The sequence below is a fragment of the Lepidothrix coronata genome, unplaced genomic scaffold, assembly GCF_001604755.1.
Source record: "Lepidothrix coronata isolate B3197 unplaced genomic scaffold, Lepidothrix_coronata-1.0 Scaffold25, whole genome shotgun sequence".
NCBI classification, from domain to species: Eukaryota; Metazoa; Chordata; class Aves; order Passeriformes; family Pipridae; genus Lepidothrix; species Lepidothrix coronata.
Genome location: NW_016690205.1, coordinates 1,472,293 through 1,491,144, shown reverse-complemented (window position 1 = coordinate 1,491,144; position 18,852 = coordinate 1,472,293). Strand labels below are relative to the sequence as shown.

The following is an 18,852-nucleotide window of genomic DNA, read 5'->3' as shown; positions in this document are numbered from 1 at the left end:
TCTATCTCCTTAAAAGAAATCACCTCTTACATCATGCCACTCAAAATGAATCATGCTTTCCATTTTCCTTGTTCCCCACTACATTCACATTAAACTATTACGTTGTATGCAGGAAAGAATCCAGCAAAAGCAACTGTCTTGCTGTATGCTAGGAATGATTTTCTTCAGATGGCTTTAATGCTGAAGACAAAGGCCAGCAATTTGCCCCAAACAAAGGACTGGAATTTAATCTTTGCTCTGTTTGTGAGGAGCCTGCTTCCACAGTCCTCACTGCATTCTTCAATTACATTCCTACTGGAAAGTAGGGCTTTAAAAACCCCTCTCTAAAGCTGGGGGTTTTTTTTCCCCTGAGAGACTTGAAGCAGTGAATACTGTATTAGGAAGCTGCCAAGTTATCTGCAGAGGACCTCCACCACTTTACCTCTTCCAGAGATGCTTGTTTAATTAACACATTCCACGAGCTGTAGGACTCCTCACAGCTGAGGATTTCTTCTGCTTCGATGCAGGATTGTGCTGGAGGATGAGGGTATGGACAGTTCACATCACATCTTGCAGCCCCCTGAGCAGCTTTGCCTTGCACACAAACTGCATAGCCTGGAAATGCACCTCAGAGCAGCACATGAAACCAGCAAACTGTGCCCTGAAATTGGGAAGGAAGGGGAAGACAGCTGGAAATCTGCATTATTTAAAACGCTGTAGGATGAGAAACAGATGCTGGCATGGCATTTGTGGAGTTGAAAGTTACACAGCTCACACTGCCAGCTGGCAGCTAAACTGGTATCAAACCCACAGCTATGCAAAACCCACCACCACAACTGGCACCCAGGCTGGCAGAGCCAGCCAAGAGCAAGAGATCATGGGCACTGAAATAGTCTCTCTCTTGCCATTGTGCCTCCACCCTGGGAGGGACCAGAGCAGAGAGAGGGAAGTCAGACTGCACCTGCCTGGGAGACACACCATCTCCCTTTCAAGGGCTATCTGTGCATTAACTGTCACCAGGACTTAAATTTGCTTAAATGAAGGGTAAAAAAAGTGAGGAAGAAAAGCAAAGGAGTGTTTTATTTGCTCTCTAATTCAAGACTTGATGACCCACATCTCACAGGCAGAGCCTCCAGCTGAACTCCCAGTGCTTTCTCTCTCTGAGGCAGTCAAAGGAAAGGGCTTCTGATCCCTCCCCAATACATGCTGGAAGTGGGTGAGTTGGCAGCAAGATGAGACTCCCTTCCTTATTGCTGTCTACCAAAAAGGGAAACCCTGGAAAACTGCCAGATCTGAGGACTTGTTAGGGAAATACTAGTTTGTTGATGGGAGGCAAAAAACAGATGAGGCAGAATTCCACATAATTCTGCCAACTTGAGCATTGTTTTGGCTTGCATCAGTAGAAGGCAGCTATCAGCTAATTTACACAAAAGATAAAGGCTTTTGGGGAGATGTGATTTAGCATCATCACACTCCAGCAATGAGTGAGACAGAAGGCTAAAATCATAGAATCACAGAGTAGTTTGGGTTGGAAGGGACCTTTAAAGGTCATCTAGTCCAACCCCCCTGCAATGAACAAGGGAAAAACACTGGGGTTTAGGAAAAAAAAAACATAATCTCTCCTTGGGGATGAAGAAGGACAAGTTTGCAATTGATTTCATATGATATGAACAAAGAGAAAAGAAAGGATTATCCTACCTATGCTGTGAATTACAGTGAGCACTTATGGAGCTCTTTACAAATTTCAAGCAGTCTATAGGTGCTTTACTGGTAATTGGTTGTGGGTGATGGTTACTTGCCACGTAGTTCAGTGGTGCTGTTGAGAATAAAATCCTATCCCTCTTTTTGAACCAGGACAGCAGGTCTCCATCAGAGCTCCTTTAGGATTTGGAACAGAAGCCAGTGCCAGAAAACTTGTGAAAACCACATGGCTAGAGGGTGGATCCATGTCTTCCCTCTCTCTGTGCTGGCCCTGCTGTAATCCCAGTCTGTGCTAATGCACAGAGCCCATGACAGAGCACAGTGGGAGTAACCACAACCTTGTGTGACCTCTGCCTTGGCAGCTCCTCTGCCGAGCTTGAAACTTTGCATTGCCTCCTTCCACTCCTTAAGGTCTTACCTAAACAAGTTGATTTTCAACTCATAAGAAAGGCTCTGGCCCCCGAGGGGGCTTTGAAGTAAGATTCTAAAAAAGACATCAGTCCTAGTCACAGGACCAGGGGTTGTCCATGGCAAGGAACAGGGAGAAAAGGCTGTAATTCTCCCTTGCAGCTCTGACCACTGATTCATAGTCACACTGGCATAGACAATACTGTCATAGACAATATTTTTAGAAGTTGGTTTTTTTTCCCCATAGAAGATAATGAGGTTATGGTGCCCCACAGACACCCACAGTCTCCTGGGCAGGGATGAAAGCAGCCTCTGAAGGGGTGAGTCCCTACCTTGGAGGAAGAAAGCCTCCGTGGAGCTAAGGACAGTCATGAGGTGCACTCCCACCACTTGGGCTGCTTAACAGCTGCTCTTTTCATGCTGGGTCTTTTCTCCTCTCACGGGCAGAACAAGCCTCAGGAATGCTCCCACTGACCATGCAAAGGGGATGTGTTTTTATTTACCTACAGTTGCTCCCCCCAGCTCACCCACTCTCCTGTCTTCCATTCTCCATCCTCCTTGGGCACAGACCTGGGGCACACAGAGGCCTCCAGGAGCCAACAGGCCTCCAGGAGCCAACCTGTTCCCTCCCCAGGGACAGGTTAGTTCCCTCTCACGTGGACCCCAACCTGTCACCAGCAGAGAGGTCCTTCCCAAAGATGTCCCACCTCATTACTCATGTTCAGGCTTAGCAGGTTCAGCCAAAGAGATCTGGAAAGGATCTCGCTTGAAGTGGTGTGGCTGCCAGTTGGCTTTAGCTGCTGGAGAGCTGATCAGCACAAACACACTCTGCCACATTGAATCATAAATATTTTATGCTATTTGGTAAGTTCCTCACCATACATTTATCTCTTTGGCATTTTAAAGTCAGGATTGTACCTTTGCAGGATGTCCCTACTTACTTCTTAGACCCCTCTCAAAGCTCAGCGTGCTGAAGTCACTGCTCATGGGACAAACTCTACCTACACCAAAAGGTCAGATGTGATGGACATGGTACTCGAGTGCTGAATGTTGTTTGTTTGGACTGATCAGAATAGCCCTGAAGTGACTTACACCAAATTCTTCCTGTGCTCAAAACCGTGTTTCTCCATAAGCCGTGTTTACAAATGCCAAAAATATTTTGAAGCAGGAGTTATGAAAGCCTGAAAGCACTTACTTATAGAGGGCTGTTTCAACATTGCAAATACTTGTATGTAGTGGAGCCAGGTCCTGTTGCTCTTGAGAACAGCCCCCACCAATCTGTCAACACTGGCCTAACTTGTCCAAGCGAGAGCTCAGAAAATCAGTGTGACGTCAAGAGACCTTCAATGTGCCACTGTACAAATATGATGCTGGTGCAGGGCTGGAGGATGGGGAAATCTGGCAGGTACAAAGTATTTCCTAGCTACCTGCTGAGCTTTTATTTTTTTTGTGGGTCATTGAATACCATAGAGACTTCCCATCTTCCGAAATTAATCAGTAATTCTTCTGGAATGGTAAAACCTTCTTGTTTTTCTTACTGTGCAAATTTAATTGTGACTTCAATGTCTTGGTCCATAACGTATTTTTTTAAGGATTATAAGAGTTCAGACTATTTGTTGAACCATTTTTGCACTGAGATTTACCAGTGAGTTCTTCAACAAAATCAAATACCAGTCTACCACCCTGCCCAAACTTGGGAGATTTTTCATAGTTTGGATTATACCATCCTGTTCTATGATTTTGTTCCTTTCCTTACACTGGGCTTTCACTCATCCCTTCCATTATTCCGCTAAAAGACAGCAGTTTAAGGTACAGAATATTTTATTTTACTTGTCTTAAAATTCCCTGGCATTAGTTTAGTGTGGTAAAAATGTGATTGGTAAGTAAATAATAGTACTGGCATAACCAGGAGCTCTATTCAGAAGTGGCCTCATAGCTCCTGCTTTGATCCTGCCGAGTGGGGGTTCTATTTTAATAGCAATATTTAACAGAATTCATGGCCATGACCTGATTTCTGATCTACAGAACACAGAAATAATTCCGATTATCACCTCCAAAGTGTTTTCAAAGCAGCATACAGTGATTTCCTGAAAAATAAATGGAATTTTTCAATGACTTCAAGGATTCAGCCAAACCACCAAAAAATCACATTCCCAGGTGAGTTCCCTCACACTTTGCCTTAAAACCAGAACTAAAAGTTAGGTGTGGGATCATCCTAAAAGCACACAACCTCTCTTCCCCTTGAAAGCCAGAAATCACCAGCACAAGGACAACAATGGGCCTTAGTTCCACTAAGACACTTTATCTGGGGTCTCACCTCAGACACAGATTTACAAGGAGTAATAATCCCAACCCTGCTGACCCATAAAATAATTTGCAGTGCCCTAAGTGATATTTAAATGCCAGGGAATTTTAAGACAAGTAAAATAAAATATTCTGTACCTTAAACTGAATTTATATTCATTTATTTATGCTTGTACTGCCAAGAAAAGATAACAAACCAGTAGAACTGAAGTGCACTGATCAAGGACCTTCATAACTAAAGGAAAAACTGCATCTTGTGCTAAAGAACTACACTTTGTGGCAAAGAGTGCTTCAGTAAAAGCAGTGCTACCAAGACAGAGATGAGGTTGAAAAAAGAGGTATAAGATTACTTTTATATTTTGCAGATATTCAAAACAGAGATAGATAGATAGATAGATAGATAGATAGATAGATAGATAGATAGATAGATAGATAGATAGATAGATAGATAGATAGATAGATAGACAAAAAATGTGAATTTTGCTTCACTCCAAATATTTTATGGTCTTTGGGTGACTTTCATATAAATTAAGATTACCACTTATCTTCTGCTTTTAAGTAAAGAACAGGATGCTTCTTTTTCTCCTGCCCCTCTTCCATGAAAAAAAAAGGAAGGAGGAAATAAAAGAGACAAAAATTAGGTTTCCAGTTTTAACCAGAATAACAGCTCCACTTTTTTTACAAAAAAAGCTGTTTTTTTACAAAATGTCTCCATCAGGGGCTCAGTCTCTTATGTTCCTGTAGCCTGACCTGCAGCATTTTCAGCCTGCCATACTTGCAGCATGACTGTTCCCAGCAAAGCCCAAAGCAAAGCCCAGCCACAATCCTAGAGGCCTCTGTAATAACCAGCAGAAGCCAAGTCAGAATAATGCTTCCTCTCCCAACTACCAAATGAGTTCTTTTTCTCAAGCAGCATTAACTGAGGTTAATCCCATCCCTCCCTAAGAGCCTGAGTGCATCCCCAAAGGTGAGGATTTCAGGCTGTTCACTTCACAGCATCCCTATAATGTAGGTCTGATAGATCTTTTCTCTCCCTTTTCCCTCCCTGCAGTTCCCTCTTTCCAGTATAAGAGGGCTCCTGTGCAATTTAATTTAAGGGAAACTTTCTCACTGACTCCAGCAGAGCTGAGCAGAGCCACCACCTCCCCATCACTACCAGGAGCAAAGTTACAAATGAGTCCAGCAGAGAGAAGAGCAAGTTTTCACCATAAATGCAGCCCTACCTCTCATTCCCCACATCCAGCAAATGTTAAATTGCTTTCAAAATAAATTTCCCTAACAACCAAGTACTACCATTTAACAGGACCCGTGAGCAATTCTATAGCATTTTACAATTCCAACTCACTGCATAAGTATTAATTAGGTTTAATGACTCATGTTACCTAATAAGATAATGAAAAACCCTGCAGCTCAGAATATCTACTATTTTCAACGAGAGATGAAATGGATCTTTTTAAAGGATACATTCTCCTCTAATTCCTTTCCTGCGTATCACTGTACGGAAAGTAATTCCAAGTGTGTCGTGGCATTTTTTTTTTTCCTTCTCAATTTGCAAAGGCTAGTTTGTCTCTGCCACAAAACACAAATATAGAGGTTTAGTGACAATATTTGTTCCTTAGGAGGCTTTCTACTGAACGGTGACGAGGATGGGCTCGCTGTTGGGTAGGGAGATGTGGATTTGCTGCCCATTCTCTATGGGAGAATAGCAACATCTTTCTTGGTTTCTTTCTGGGTTGACCCTGCCAAGGTAATACTTAATGGATTAAGTCTTGTGAAATAAATTCTGTAAATAGAACGTGGACTGAGATAATTTCAACTCATTTCCCCTGTGTCCCCTTCCCGGCCTGGAAGCTGTCAAGCACAAGCAGCCTGCAAGAAGCCTGTTCTCCCAGTGTTAGTCTTGAGTCTCACTAGATGCATAAAACAGCTTGTTTTTCACATATTTTCTGTGATGGCATTAAAAAAAAAAAAAAGCAGGGAAAAAAACCCCAACCCTTCTCAGTTCCACCCATCGCTATAAACTGGATGCAGCCAATCTTGCAAGGGCACCAAACATTGCTCTGTTTGTCCATATTAGAGCACTGGAAACCTATGTTTATGATGGAATTATAGTTGAATCTGAAAGATTTTAAAGAAAGGAGCTGAACCAACTGTGGGTTTGTAAACAAACAGTATGGTTTTGACGTCAGCCATATCATTTCATGTGCTGGAAGTTTCTATCATGTGGCCAGTTCCTGCCCCTGAAGAGTATCTAATTTAATTTAGATGTATTCATGATATGGGCCAGGACGTCACATGCAAGAAACTGCAGGGCAACCCTGAAGGCAAGGTCTATGCTGGAAAGATTACATAAACTGTGCTTCCAAGGAGCAACAGAGACCTTCTGGCTCAAGGAAGAGAGGGGAAAGTTCTGTCTGCTGCAAAGGGAAGGGAAAGATAAAGTGAGGAGAAAAGAAGTGTATGGAATGGGCACTGTCAAGGGGAAGGACTTTCTCTCTTTAGAAATGAATCAGTTCGAGGGTTTTTTCTGCATTAACTTTATCCAAAAAAAATCTGCATAACTTTTTCCAGAGCAATAAATCCCCTCCACAGCTCTCAGCAGTCCTTCCAACTTTGTTTTCAGTCCTTCTTGGGTTCCTCTCTCTCTGCTCTTTCTGTACTCGCCCTGCAGACAACCACCACAGAGGATAACTCATCCAGGGAGGTTTTCTTTAGGAACTGCTCCACCATCCATGGGATTATCCACACTGCCCTGCCACAACCAGCCCTTGGGTCCTGGTGACCCCGGGGCTGATGCAGATTAAAGGGACACCCTGTGTAGATGGATAATTCTTTGTGAGCTCATTTATCAGCTTGGGCCTTAAACGATATGAATTTCCCTACAGACATACCTCGATTAACAGTGTAACAATTATACAGTATGTATATTTGGAAAGAAAACAGGACACAATTCCCCCTGCTGTTATGTCATGCCACGGAATCCTGACTACTTGTTGAAAAACTATTTCCAGTAAAAATGTGGGGGTTTTTTTCCAAGGAAAGATGATGCTTTCTACAAAAAAAAAAAATTCTCAAAAATTAAACTCTAGTTTTAGCCAAAAACATGAGACCAGCCTTCGGTGTAGTATTCAGACCAATACTACAAAACAATCACAGAAGTTTTAACCACCTGAGCTTGGTTATTTACAGTGGAAGGCAAGCTGCAATTCCTTCCTTTGATCTATTTGTTGGCTTCAGGATTACATTTCCCAACCTTGCTTTTTAATCACTGTAAACATCAGGAGGGAAGGAGTCAGTGGAGAGAAAATGGGCTACTGCTTGGTGGTTTTGATCAGCCTGGTCTTTGATGACTTCTCTTTCCCACTTTCAGTGCCTGAACTTTATATGTGACACCACCACATAGGCTCTGGGATCTGCATGTGGAGCCGTATTTTGCTGCCACATCTCCGTTCCCAATCCTATCCCCATTCCATGTCCCAGCAGACACAGCCCTGGGTCTGTCACCATTCCCAGACGGAGCAGGGCAGGGTCCCACAGAGGCACATGATCCCTCAATCAACATTCCCTCACGAGCAAGCCTGGAAAATCACACTTTGCTTTACCAAAACCCCTCACCCGTGTGTTTATCCCTGCAGTGCTGGCAAACCCCTGAAGCCAAGGAGCCCAAAAACTCCTGATGGGAATTCCTGAAAGATATCCCAGCACCGTGGAGCAGAGCAGGGCGGCCCAAGCTGCCTTTAAATGAGATAACCCGGGGATAGCAGCAGTCTTTCTGCCACAGGATGGAGCTCAGTGCAGGCTGCAAAGCATTCCTAGGAAGCCTGATAAATACTCAAGCGTCTCTCTGTTGTTGATGTCCACACTGCAGCTCCTTGGTTCTTGCCATCAGCACCCATCTGGCAGCTCAGAAAACCTCCTTTACATAGGTCTGAGTCCCAGTGCAGAGCCTGCACCATCAGTGTGCCTCTGGGTAGATAAACTCCACAGAGACTAAAAAAAATCCTGTAGGGGAAGGTCTTGATCACATCTGAAGAAAGTACAATACCCCGGAAAAAAGTGAGGGGGGAAAAAAGTGGCAGCTTTTGTAAAAAGTTGCATGTGAAGAAAGAGCATGTGAACTCTGTGGCTTTGATTTTGCCCCACTTGCTCTGTTCACCATCCTTACAAAGTGTTTCTCACACAGATGTGTATTTTTAACAACACTGAAAAGAACCTGCCAGAATTGGAAGCTCAAGCTAATGTCATGTAAGAGGTTAAATGGCATAGGAAGGATTTATTTGCTCATTTTAAACCAAGAATGGACAAATTAGTATTAATGGGGCTGATCTTTCTGACTGAAATTTCACTAAATATAAATATTTAACATGAGAAATCCTCAGAGTTTCTCTTCTGTCTGAGCACAACACACAACCAGAAACGGATTTACCGAAGGAGTTAAAAAAGTTTTCTGCAATAATGCAACAAATCACTCTATGTAACAAACACAGACACATTCTGTGGCAGTTTGGGGGGGAAAAAAAATCTTGATTTATTATATAGCATTTGGACAGTTGTGAAAGCAGATTTGCCAAAGATCAGAATAATCGACTCTTTCACCCAAGCAGTTTTTTTTACGGAAGAAAAAAGCACAGAATGGGCCCGAGCAAAATAAATAAAAATTCCACACTTTTAACCAAGAGAACCTTTTGCGTCATTCAGAAGTATTTACAGACGTCCAGAATCTTTTATCATCAAAACGACACTCTGGCCTTTAAAATTGCAACCTTTTCTTACACTTTTGCTTACTGATGGCCTTTAAACTAGTGGGTATCTCAAACTTGAGGCATCTCTTCGTGCAGAGTCAAATGTAGGAACTTTTAAAGCTGCTCCTTGATATTTTTTCTCTTCCCCTGAAACATCCCTCTTTTGCTGAGCTATCAGCTATGAGCTTTAAAGGCAGCAGAACCCCACCATGAGTCATGGTAAGTAGTGTCTCAAACATCAGTTTTCGTTGCTTGAAAAGGCTTCTAATGCCAATATGGAAATTTTCCCACCTGGAAAGGGCTGGCTGTTTTAATACAATTAAATACAGCCAGGAAGAGGGCTGCAAATGGAAATATATATCAGCCATTCATAGTATACAAGCCTCACTCAGCCCAGTAAAGGTATCAGTGTAGCATCCCTGCTCCCCATGCCTGTTTAATTAGCACACAATGAAGGCCACTGAATTTCCCTGCAAAAGGTGTTGCATACTTTGGACAAAAAAGAAAGGAGAAAAGAGGTTGCTTTTAAGTGCAATCCAAAAAAATAGCTCCTTGGCTAAATGGCACTTTTAATAAAGATGTTTCCAGTGTTTGTTTATTTATCAAAAAGCAGTGTTTCTCTCAGGTGTTTTGATTTTTATTTCTGTTCACAAGAAGGAGGGGAAAAAAGGGCTTTACTAAGCAAGTCTTTCAGTAAGACACCAGATGATGGATAGTCAAACACAGAGTCTCCTGTAAACACAGAGGTAACCAAAAGGTATGAACTGACTCATAATTGTGTCAACACAGGTCGCAGACCCTTGGTTTATTTCAGCCTTCCTGTTTTTCACAGATTTCTTTTCACACTACACCATTTTTTTTAAGACACAGACTCTTTTCAGTACACCTTAGCGGGGTGCAAAAGCACACACGTTTTTACACCCAAATGTGGGCAGCTACACACACATGCAGGCTGCACTGCCACAATCACAACAGCAGCATTTTCCACCCATTGCTTAGGGCTGCATTAAACTACACTGTGCAGCCCATGCTCAGCCTGAACCAAAAAGTCCATCCCACCCCTGCCTCAAGCCTTTCCCTGGAGGCTCTTGGGAAGCATCCAAAAAAGAGGAGTACAACAAAACCTCAACAGCCTGGAGCTCCAGCTCATGCAACACTCCAAGACTCGGTGTGATTTTCTTTTTAACCAAAGTGGCAAGACTGTCTGACCAAAAGTGCTGGGAGGTGAACAGGCAGCAAAGAGGTCTGTGAGGAGCAGAACCTGCCCATATTTGTCTTGGTCTCTAAACAAACTGAATTAGGCTGCAGCCTTTTCCTTGTACAAAGTTTAGAATCACAGAATCATGGTTTGGATTGGAAGGTTGGAAAGATCACCTAGTTCCAATCCCCCTGCTGTGGGCAGGGACCTTCCACTAAAAGCCCCATCCAACCTGGCCTTGGAGGAAAAAGCCTTTTTGGGGTCTCTGTTTCATTATTAGCACTGAATAGTGGGTTAAGAAATTGTTAGGGGAGGGTCTGATGGGCAGACACACCAAAAAGCTGAATTCCCTGCAAGTCACAGAGCAGTTCAGCTGATGGTCCAAGAAAGATTTTTCAGTACATTCCCTGATAAAATCACCTCTGGAAACACCTGAGATCTGAAACCCTGAGATCCTTTTAAATGACTTGCAGAAAATGAAGGGTTAAAGCCAGGGAAATGGTTCTTCCTCAGCAGAGGCAGTAAAAGAAGCAGTTTAAGGCCAGACTGCAACCACTAGAAATTGTTCCTGGATGCCCAGAGTAAGGGATCTGCACATGAACAGATCCATCCTGAGCACCTCAGACCAACCACACACATGCAAACCACTTAATGCTACAGACCCATCTAAGGTGTGTCAGGTACCCTGTGTGAGCAAGGAGAAGTTCAGACAACTGTTTGTCTGGGATGTTTCAACCTCAGCTGGATCAACTGAAAATGGTAGAGCCAGCAAGGGCAGATGACCTCACTGAGGCTTAGCAGTGCCTCATTCCCTGTGTAATCACATCCAGCTCAGCAGGAAAGCCACTCAATAAAAATCAGAGTCACAGAACAAGGATTTGGACCTTATTTCCCACTGTGGAAAAGTCAGCTGCTAAAATTCCCAGTCAACAGGTAATCATTGTCATGAAGCCAAATCCATCCAGAGATCACACAAGGGTCGGTTACTTCACCAAATCATTCATGCAAAAAATTCAAAACAAATTACATTTAGGACAAAGCACACACGCACACACACACACAAAAGGAAAAAAAGAATGCCAGAAATAGCATTTCAGAAACTGAAATAATTGGCAGACTTAACTTTTTTGAGACCACTCATTTTAGGATACTACACCTTCGTAAAGAGCAGCATTTTATCTGGAGCCATTTGCCCCCTGCAGAAACCAAGGCTGATAGAACAACAGGGAGAATTCCTTTTGCAGATTACAATATATTGTCAGATTTGCTTCCAGCAGGTTCTGTACCTTCAGAAATTGGTCAGGGTTTGTGTGTTTGTCGAGTGACCATAAACTGGGGAAAACCTACACCCTCTTCCACTGCCTCCCCTCTTTTCTTTACCTCCTTTTAGCTCTGCAGCAGAAGATGAGGGGAGAAAATTTTACTGAAGGAGACCATGAAAAGACTTTCAAAACATTCCACATATTTTCTCTGCATAAACACGCTGTGAATTTCTAAGGTAAATAGTGCCAGGGCACTGTCACTCAGACCCCAGGAGTTCACCCAAGTTAGACAAATTATGCTGCCTGTTATCTCAGTTATTACAGATTCTTGCCTTTCATTCATTCCTTGCCAGTGGCTGGATTTGATGTGTAGGGGAGAAAAGAAGCCTCAAATGCTGAAGTTAACCTTTTGTGGTGAGACCAGTAATGCTGGGCTTTCCAGAGGAGAATGCAGAAGGAGATAGCTGCTAGCCCTGTTTGCCAAGGCAGCAGCCAAAAAAATGCTAAAATTTGGCAGGTATGAGCAGGAGAAAGGCTGTGCTACAAAAATGGCCATTGTAAGCTCCCTTCCAAATCTGCAGTGTTTGGCCCACACAGATAAAACAAATTAAGTAAAAAAAATTTGTGCATGTCCTATAAAAACCTACATAAAGCAGTGTCATGGTTGTGGTTTGAATAGAGGATGGTGCTGCTGAGCCTGGCAGAGGTAGTGCCTGTTGCTTCAAACATCATATCCAGACTATAATTAATACTGACCTTCAACTACAATCAGCAAGTCTCATTTCCTCCCTGATAAAGAGCTCCTTATTAGAAGGGAATGCAGGATGTGATGAGGGGACCCATTTCTGAATGTCTTTTTACAGCCATAACGGTCCTGGTAGGTAGGTACTGAGTTTTATTTGTGCAATACTTCCAAAGAAGGGAAAGGCTCTTACCTATGGTTCTTCGGAGATCTTCACACTGGCTAATGTGAGGGAATTTCAAGATTTCCTTCCACTTTTTGCTTTTGCCTTTGCGTTTCCCTCCACCCCCTGCAGAGAAAGAAACGTCAGGATTAGATTGCTTTAGGGGGCATAGTCACACCCAGAGTTCACCAGCCCAGTCACAGTTCTTATGAATACCAGTAATAATTAAAGCTGAGACATTGTGGGTTCATGAACAGGCAGATCCCTGGATGTGTCCAAGGCCAGGTTGGATGGGGCTTGGAACAACCTGGGATAGTGGAAGATGTCCCTGCTCATGGCAGGGGAGTTGGAACATGAAGTGCTTTAAGGTCCCTTCCAACCCCAGTCATTCTATGATTCTATGATACAGATAAATCTGAGCTTGTTTGGCCTTAACCAGACCAAGGAGGTGGCATCTGGCAGAAGATCAGATTGCTAAAAGTTGGGAGTCCAGGTTTGTGGCCCACCAGGTCCAGTTCAGATGACAGTGCTGAACCAAGCATCTCCAACATCACCTCTGCCCCAACCAACAGCCATTTCACACAAGTCAAATAATCTTGTAAAATTACAGCCCACACCTTTTCAATCTGGATATTCCCCTTCTGGTTTTGGGATAAGCCCTGACTCCATCGCAAAAAAAGTGCTGGAGACTGAAGACCAAAATTCAATTATCACCATCCCCCCTGCCTCCCATTACATGTACTGCCAACATGGAATTACTGCTGGTGTTACACACTCTGGTCACTGCTGCTTCCACAGGAGAACAGTGGGAGAAAATTAACGTAATGGTCTCATGAGGAAAACATCTCTTATTGATTCTTTTTCCTCCTTCTCACTCCTCCAGATCTCCTGAACTGAACTGTTCTCAAGGTACATGACCCAGCTGGCTTCCTCCAGCTCTGGCTGAATGAGACCCTCAGCCTTTCCATGCTGATGAATCTCCCTCATCCATGTCTCTCCATAAACACCTCGCTGCAGGCACCCCTGGCATCTCTGGGTGCCACATCTGAGCTGCCCGGGGGGCTCTGACCAGCAAAGGTAGTGCTTCCAGCAAACCTCACTTTGCTCCTTACTGGGACTATCCCTCTGGATGAGACAGCCCAGAGGCAGGCTGGGATTCTCCAAGTCTCTGTCTGTGCTGCAGTTCAGTCCCTGCACACAAAATCTGATTCACTTGAGTCTATTTTACATGCACTGGCACACCAAATGACTAATTCAGAGCTGAGTTAATTTTGTAGAGGGGCTGGTAGAGTCACAGTTGCAGACTGAGGATGTGTTAGGCCCCACATGACATTGCAGGCTAAATTAGGAGAGCATTGACTCAAAAGGTAGCAGACCACCACAGAGGAAACATGACCCTCAGAAAAAAACGCCAAGTATTGCACTCTGTGGGGTGTTCCTGATCACACAGAACCTTTGGCATAGGAGTGCTTCTTTTGCATGTCAATTTTATTCCTTTGCTTTTGGTGGCCAATGGTTTTCCCATCACAGTCTGCTTTGAGTTATTTTGAAACTTCTTAATCACAGAAACTGATTGCATTTCTACAGTATGCAGTGTAGAGCAGAGATACCTGCACTAGCCATAAAGGAAGTAGCTTGTTTAGACAATCAGAAGTACAGCCCTGAGACCCTTTCCAGGAATCAGACTCCAGCAAAGCACAGAGAGCTGTGACTGCCTCCACACTACATAGTATTATGCAACACAGATGTACCCTCTGGGTCTGTAATGAATTCTGCTCCCACCTCACCTCTTCAGTGCATCCCAAACATTGCTGCTAAAGTAATTTCCTTTCCCATCCCTCCAGCCATGGCATCAGAGAGGCTGTCCTGCTCCCTTGCTCTTGCATGCTGAGGGTCTTAGGTACACAAGGTGCTGAGAAGCATTTTGTGGGCTGGGGTGAGCACTGTGATCATCTGTTCACCACTTCCTGAGGCACATGGCTCTGCTCTGGCTGCCACTGACCACAGGGCTTGGACTCAGCAACCCAAAGGGTCCTCACTGACTTTCATCTCCCAAAAGCCCACTCTTGCAACTCTGCCCAGCAGCTCCTGCGTGCCAGGCTGCCACCTCTGCTTGTCCCTCTTCTCCCTCTCTTCTGGCAGTGCTGTGCCTGAGGCACCCCAGGACACGGTTGGCCCTCCTGCCTGCCAAGAACTCTTGTAAACTCTGAGTTCTGTGCATTGATGTCAAAGCTCCACAGGAATTAAATGAATTAAGTACATATTATCTAGCACTGGGGGAGGGATGGGAAGGAAGGGGAAAGCAAGGAGGGAAACTGCTGGACTGGTGTTAGAGATGAATGATCCCCCTTTGACAGTTACAGAGTTTGAATCTGGATTTCTGGATCCCTTCCTCAGGCTGTCAACTTCTAGAGTAGATCATCCCACCTCCATGTACAAACATGTGCCCCTCATTCCTGGCTGCTGCCTCTGCCACTGCAGGGACCTGCTCTGCTCTTCCCAAGGATCTGACAGACAGGGGTGCTGCAGCAGGACAGCCAGGAGCTCTCTGCTCTGGGGCTGTGCAGCTGCTTGGGCAGCAGTGCCTGCTCCAACAGTAATTCCAAACATTTCTGGACACAGGAGGCAGTGGGAGTAAGCCAGATGAAAGTATCCTTTAGGGTCCCTCTGCTCAACACTGGGACATCTTCACCCACTGAAGGTGGGACCTTCCAGGCCCGAGCACTGAAGATTTCAGAGCACACCTGCTTCTCCAGCCACCGTCACAGAAGTCCTCACAAAATGGTTGCATCTTAGCACAGCATCAAGCACTGCAGACCATTGCAAAACAGCCCTTGGCTCGAAGTGACAGCTCTGAGATCTGTGCAGGGGCGAAACGATCCCGCTAAGCTGGGCCAGAACACTTTTAAAATCCACTCGACGTAAAACATATATTGATATATTTACATTGGATGATGTATTTCCGACATTAAATTTCCATCAAAACCTGAGAAGGGCTCTGCGGTCCCCCGTTACAACCGTGATCGATACAGCCAGCGTGTTCTCTCCTCTTTTGTGGCCATCCTCCAAAAATAAGCAGCCTTGCCTGATGAATCATTTGCTCTTAGCTGAGCGTGAAGTAGCGTTGCTGCTTTGCCTGTGACGTCTTTATGTTAAAGATTCTGATCAAGTGCTTTAATCGACCTGACCTTTCCGCTCCCGGCTTCTCTCGTGGAGCCAGCAGGGTTTGCTGGCTCCAAACGTTCATTCTGGGGGGTTTGAAGGACATAATGCAGTGAGACAGCTGAGACAGAGTAAATTGTCTAGCAGAGCTAAAAGCTAAAAGGGGTGGTTTCTCTGAATAGGTCAGTCATTGTGCAGGTTGCAGAGGGAAGCTTTTCACACGTTGTCTTGATTGCTGCCTTTGCACCATCTATTCTGTCCAGGATTTGCAATCTTCAAGGCAGCTTCTCAGGGCAAGACTTGACAGGCGGGCCATGTAATAGATGTGAGTTCCATCATGCGGGGTTGGAGGGTCTGACTGCTTTAAAATCTTGGTTTGCTGCTGATGATGAAAGGTGAGCTGCCAGCAAAAGCAGGAAATCTCAGCTCTGCTCCCTGGCAGGCACTTAACAACTCAGCATTTGCAAACTGAGGGTTGAAGCTAATTCTCCAACATGTCAACCAGTCCTGCAGGAAACAAAAGCATTTGCTCTACATCTTACCTACTGAAAAATACATGGCTTTTTTCATATCATCTTGTGATGCCACATGGCAAATCTAGCTCTGATCTCTGCCTGCAAGGAGAGAGACATAACCAGAGGCACAAATGTAAAACATTTGCAAGCAGGAGCTACCCGTAGCCTAAAGTGCCTACTTTTTCCCCCCCTCCATTATTCATGATACACTTACTCTCCTGACACTGAGAGGAGACAGGAAAATACCTGCACATTACTGAGCCTGTGAGATATTAAGTGGCTTGTCCAAAATTACGTGAAAAATCGGAGAAAGAGGAAGGAGCTGAAGAAGAAGCTGAAGCAGCCAAGGTGCTGAGCCCTTTAATCCTGCTAAGGACAGCACCAAGCCATGCTCCTGCTCTGCTGATTAAAGATATTTCACAGCACAGAGTAAAACATATTGTTGAGTGAATTCATTCCAGCATCATGCCTGTAGCATATTGCATTTGTGCCTCACACCACCATGCAAGGTGGCTTTTAAGCATGGCTGAGCTGGCTTCCTGCTGTTGCTCTGTTCTTGCTCAAGTTGATAAGCCAGCATCACATCCCACACTGCCAGGCCTGGCTGACCCAAGGCAGCCTAAAATTTCAATGCCTCCAACTGTACTAACTGCAATCTAGTTAACCCAGTTTAGGTAAACTACCCACAAATCATGGGAGATGACTACAGCTGGTGTCTTCTGTTTGGCAACAGTAGCCAGGTTGTCATCCAAGGCCTTCCCAACAAGAGCAGGGAGCTCTGTATGCTTGGAATGCAAGGCCTTGATTGCACAGCAGGTGAAAACAGTGAAACAAACTCCAAAAAATATTAAAAGTCAAAAAATCATGGTTAGCATCCCATTTCCACTCAAAAGATATCTGTGTTTCTTCTTCTCTTCCCCTCACCATGCTTCTTTTACTCACTCTCTCCCATCAAGGTGTTTATATATATATATATATATATATATATATATATATATATAGGGTATATCAGCCCATTGTTTTCCCCTAGGCATTTTTCATGTCTAACACATTTAGCCCCCAAGGCAAACAGTTTCACCCTTATTAGATCTGTTTCACATGGAAGTTCTCCCAGGTTCACTATTCTTCTTTCATATTAGTGCCACCTACACTCAGCTGCACTAGCATATAATACCAGCTTGTTTTCAAAGAATTAAAATCACTGCTTACTCTCTTCCCTTCATCCTGCCCTCCTCCTCTGGCAAAGCAGAAAAAAAAACCAAACCATGAACCCTGTTTTATTCTTACAAGATCTTAGATGATACTCCTGACCAACCTGTGCTTAAAACAAGCACTTACAAGACCATCAGGAACCTCTTTATGGATCCCCTTCTATGTCAGCCCAAGGAAAATGAGAAGAGTATGAGGGCTGGATTTTCAAAAGCAGGTGGGTGTGCACCATCCACTGGGATGCAATGCCTCTGAGAGGCTCTCTTTTATAAAATACAACAAAAAGTCCATAACATGCCCTCAAAAGAGAATTATGTTACACAGCTCCTCTTGTCGATGCTAATCTGCCTTTATCTCCCACAGCCTTTTTTTGAACACGGCTCCAAATAGTCCCAGACCACGATAAGAGTTTTGTGCCCATCTTTCCTGCTGTCACAGCGTGTTTGCTCATAAATCATCTGCATGTTCCTACAAATACCTCAGCCTGACAACCGCTGTGTAAAACATCCCCTTGCTTTTTGGAAATGAACAGCAGATGTATTTCATGTTTAAGCCTTCAGAACCACAGAGAGGGGAATTTCATAAGCAAAAATGCAAGCTTCTCCCCAGCAGAGTCAGGCTGGCTTTGCAATCTGGCTACCAGAGAGAGGACCAGAGGGCAAAATATTTTGTATACAGCTGGCATCTAAAGTCCTATTAACATTGGCTTACAGAAGTCACTGTTCATAAACAAACACTTAATTGCAGGCATATCTACCTATGATTTAGAGATCAAGTAGTGCTGTAAATACCGATAAATGGCTGAAACATAACTTTAACTACACATTTTATATGTTAATAATACTGTTAATAGTATGCTTTAATAACATCCACTGCCCTGAAGGGACAGAGGAAACTAAGGGATTAGTCTTTGAAGATTGATCCTCAGGGCTTAACTATCATATGTCAAGGCCATTTTGGTACCACTCTAGGAATATAAAGAAGCCTTTACATAAGCTACCTTTATGTCTAGTCAGAGCACATTCAAAGGATCTTAACCAAACTGAAAAAACAGGCCTTTAATTTTTTCTGTTAGTCTCCAGTAGGCATCCCAGTCTGTGGCATTCTCCATACAACTCTGCCTTCATCCTCCCCTGGAGATTGTTAATGCATATTTGAGATTACTCCAACAAGTTGTCTTTGGGTTTTTTGGGCCAGTTCACATATACTGAGTGTACAATTCACTGCTGCACATGATAACAGGGAGTTGTTTGGTGATGTAATTTCCCTCAGTGCAGCTTAACTTTCCCCTGCATAAGCACCTCTAGTTTGTCTATTATGGTGTCTCTCTCTTTTATGGTTTGTATTTAACTGTATTGTGTTTATCTGCAGCTGATGAGTGAGCAAGTAGAGATTGCTGGCTTTTATGTCACAAACAAAAATAATCCAGGAGATACAAAGTATGCTGAAGATTTACAATCTATTAAA

At 43.9% G+C, this 18,852-nt stretch overlaps 1 protein-coding gene across 2 annotated transcripts in view; it reads right to left on the bottom strand.

Annotated features, from left to right (window-relative positions):
• GRK5 (G protein-coupled receptor kinase 5) overlaps positions 1-18,852 on the bottom strand; it is a 155,408-nt gene that overhangs the window by 78,225 nt on the left and 58,331 nt on the right. For both annotated transcript variants that reach the window (XR_001873895.1, XM_017809243.1), the window contains exon 2: positions 12,530-12,625. Coding sequence is in view for 1 of the 2 variants with exons in the window: in XM_017809243.1 (XP_017664732.1) it covers positions 12,530-12,625 (96 nt within the window). In the remaining variant the exon portion in view is untranslated. The remainder of the gene's footprint in view (positions 1-12,529; positions 12,626-18,852) is intronic.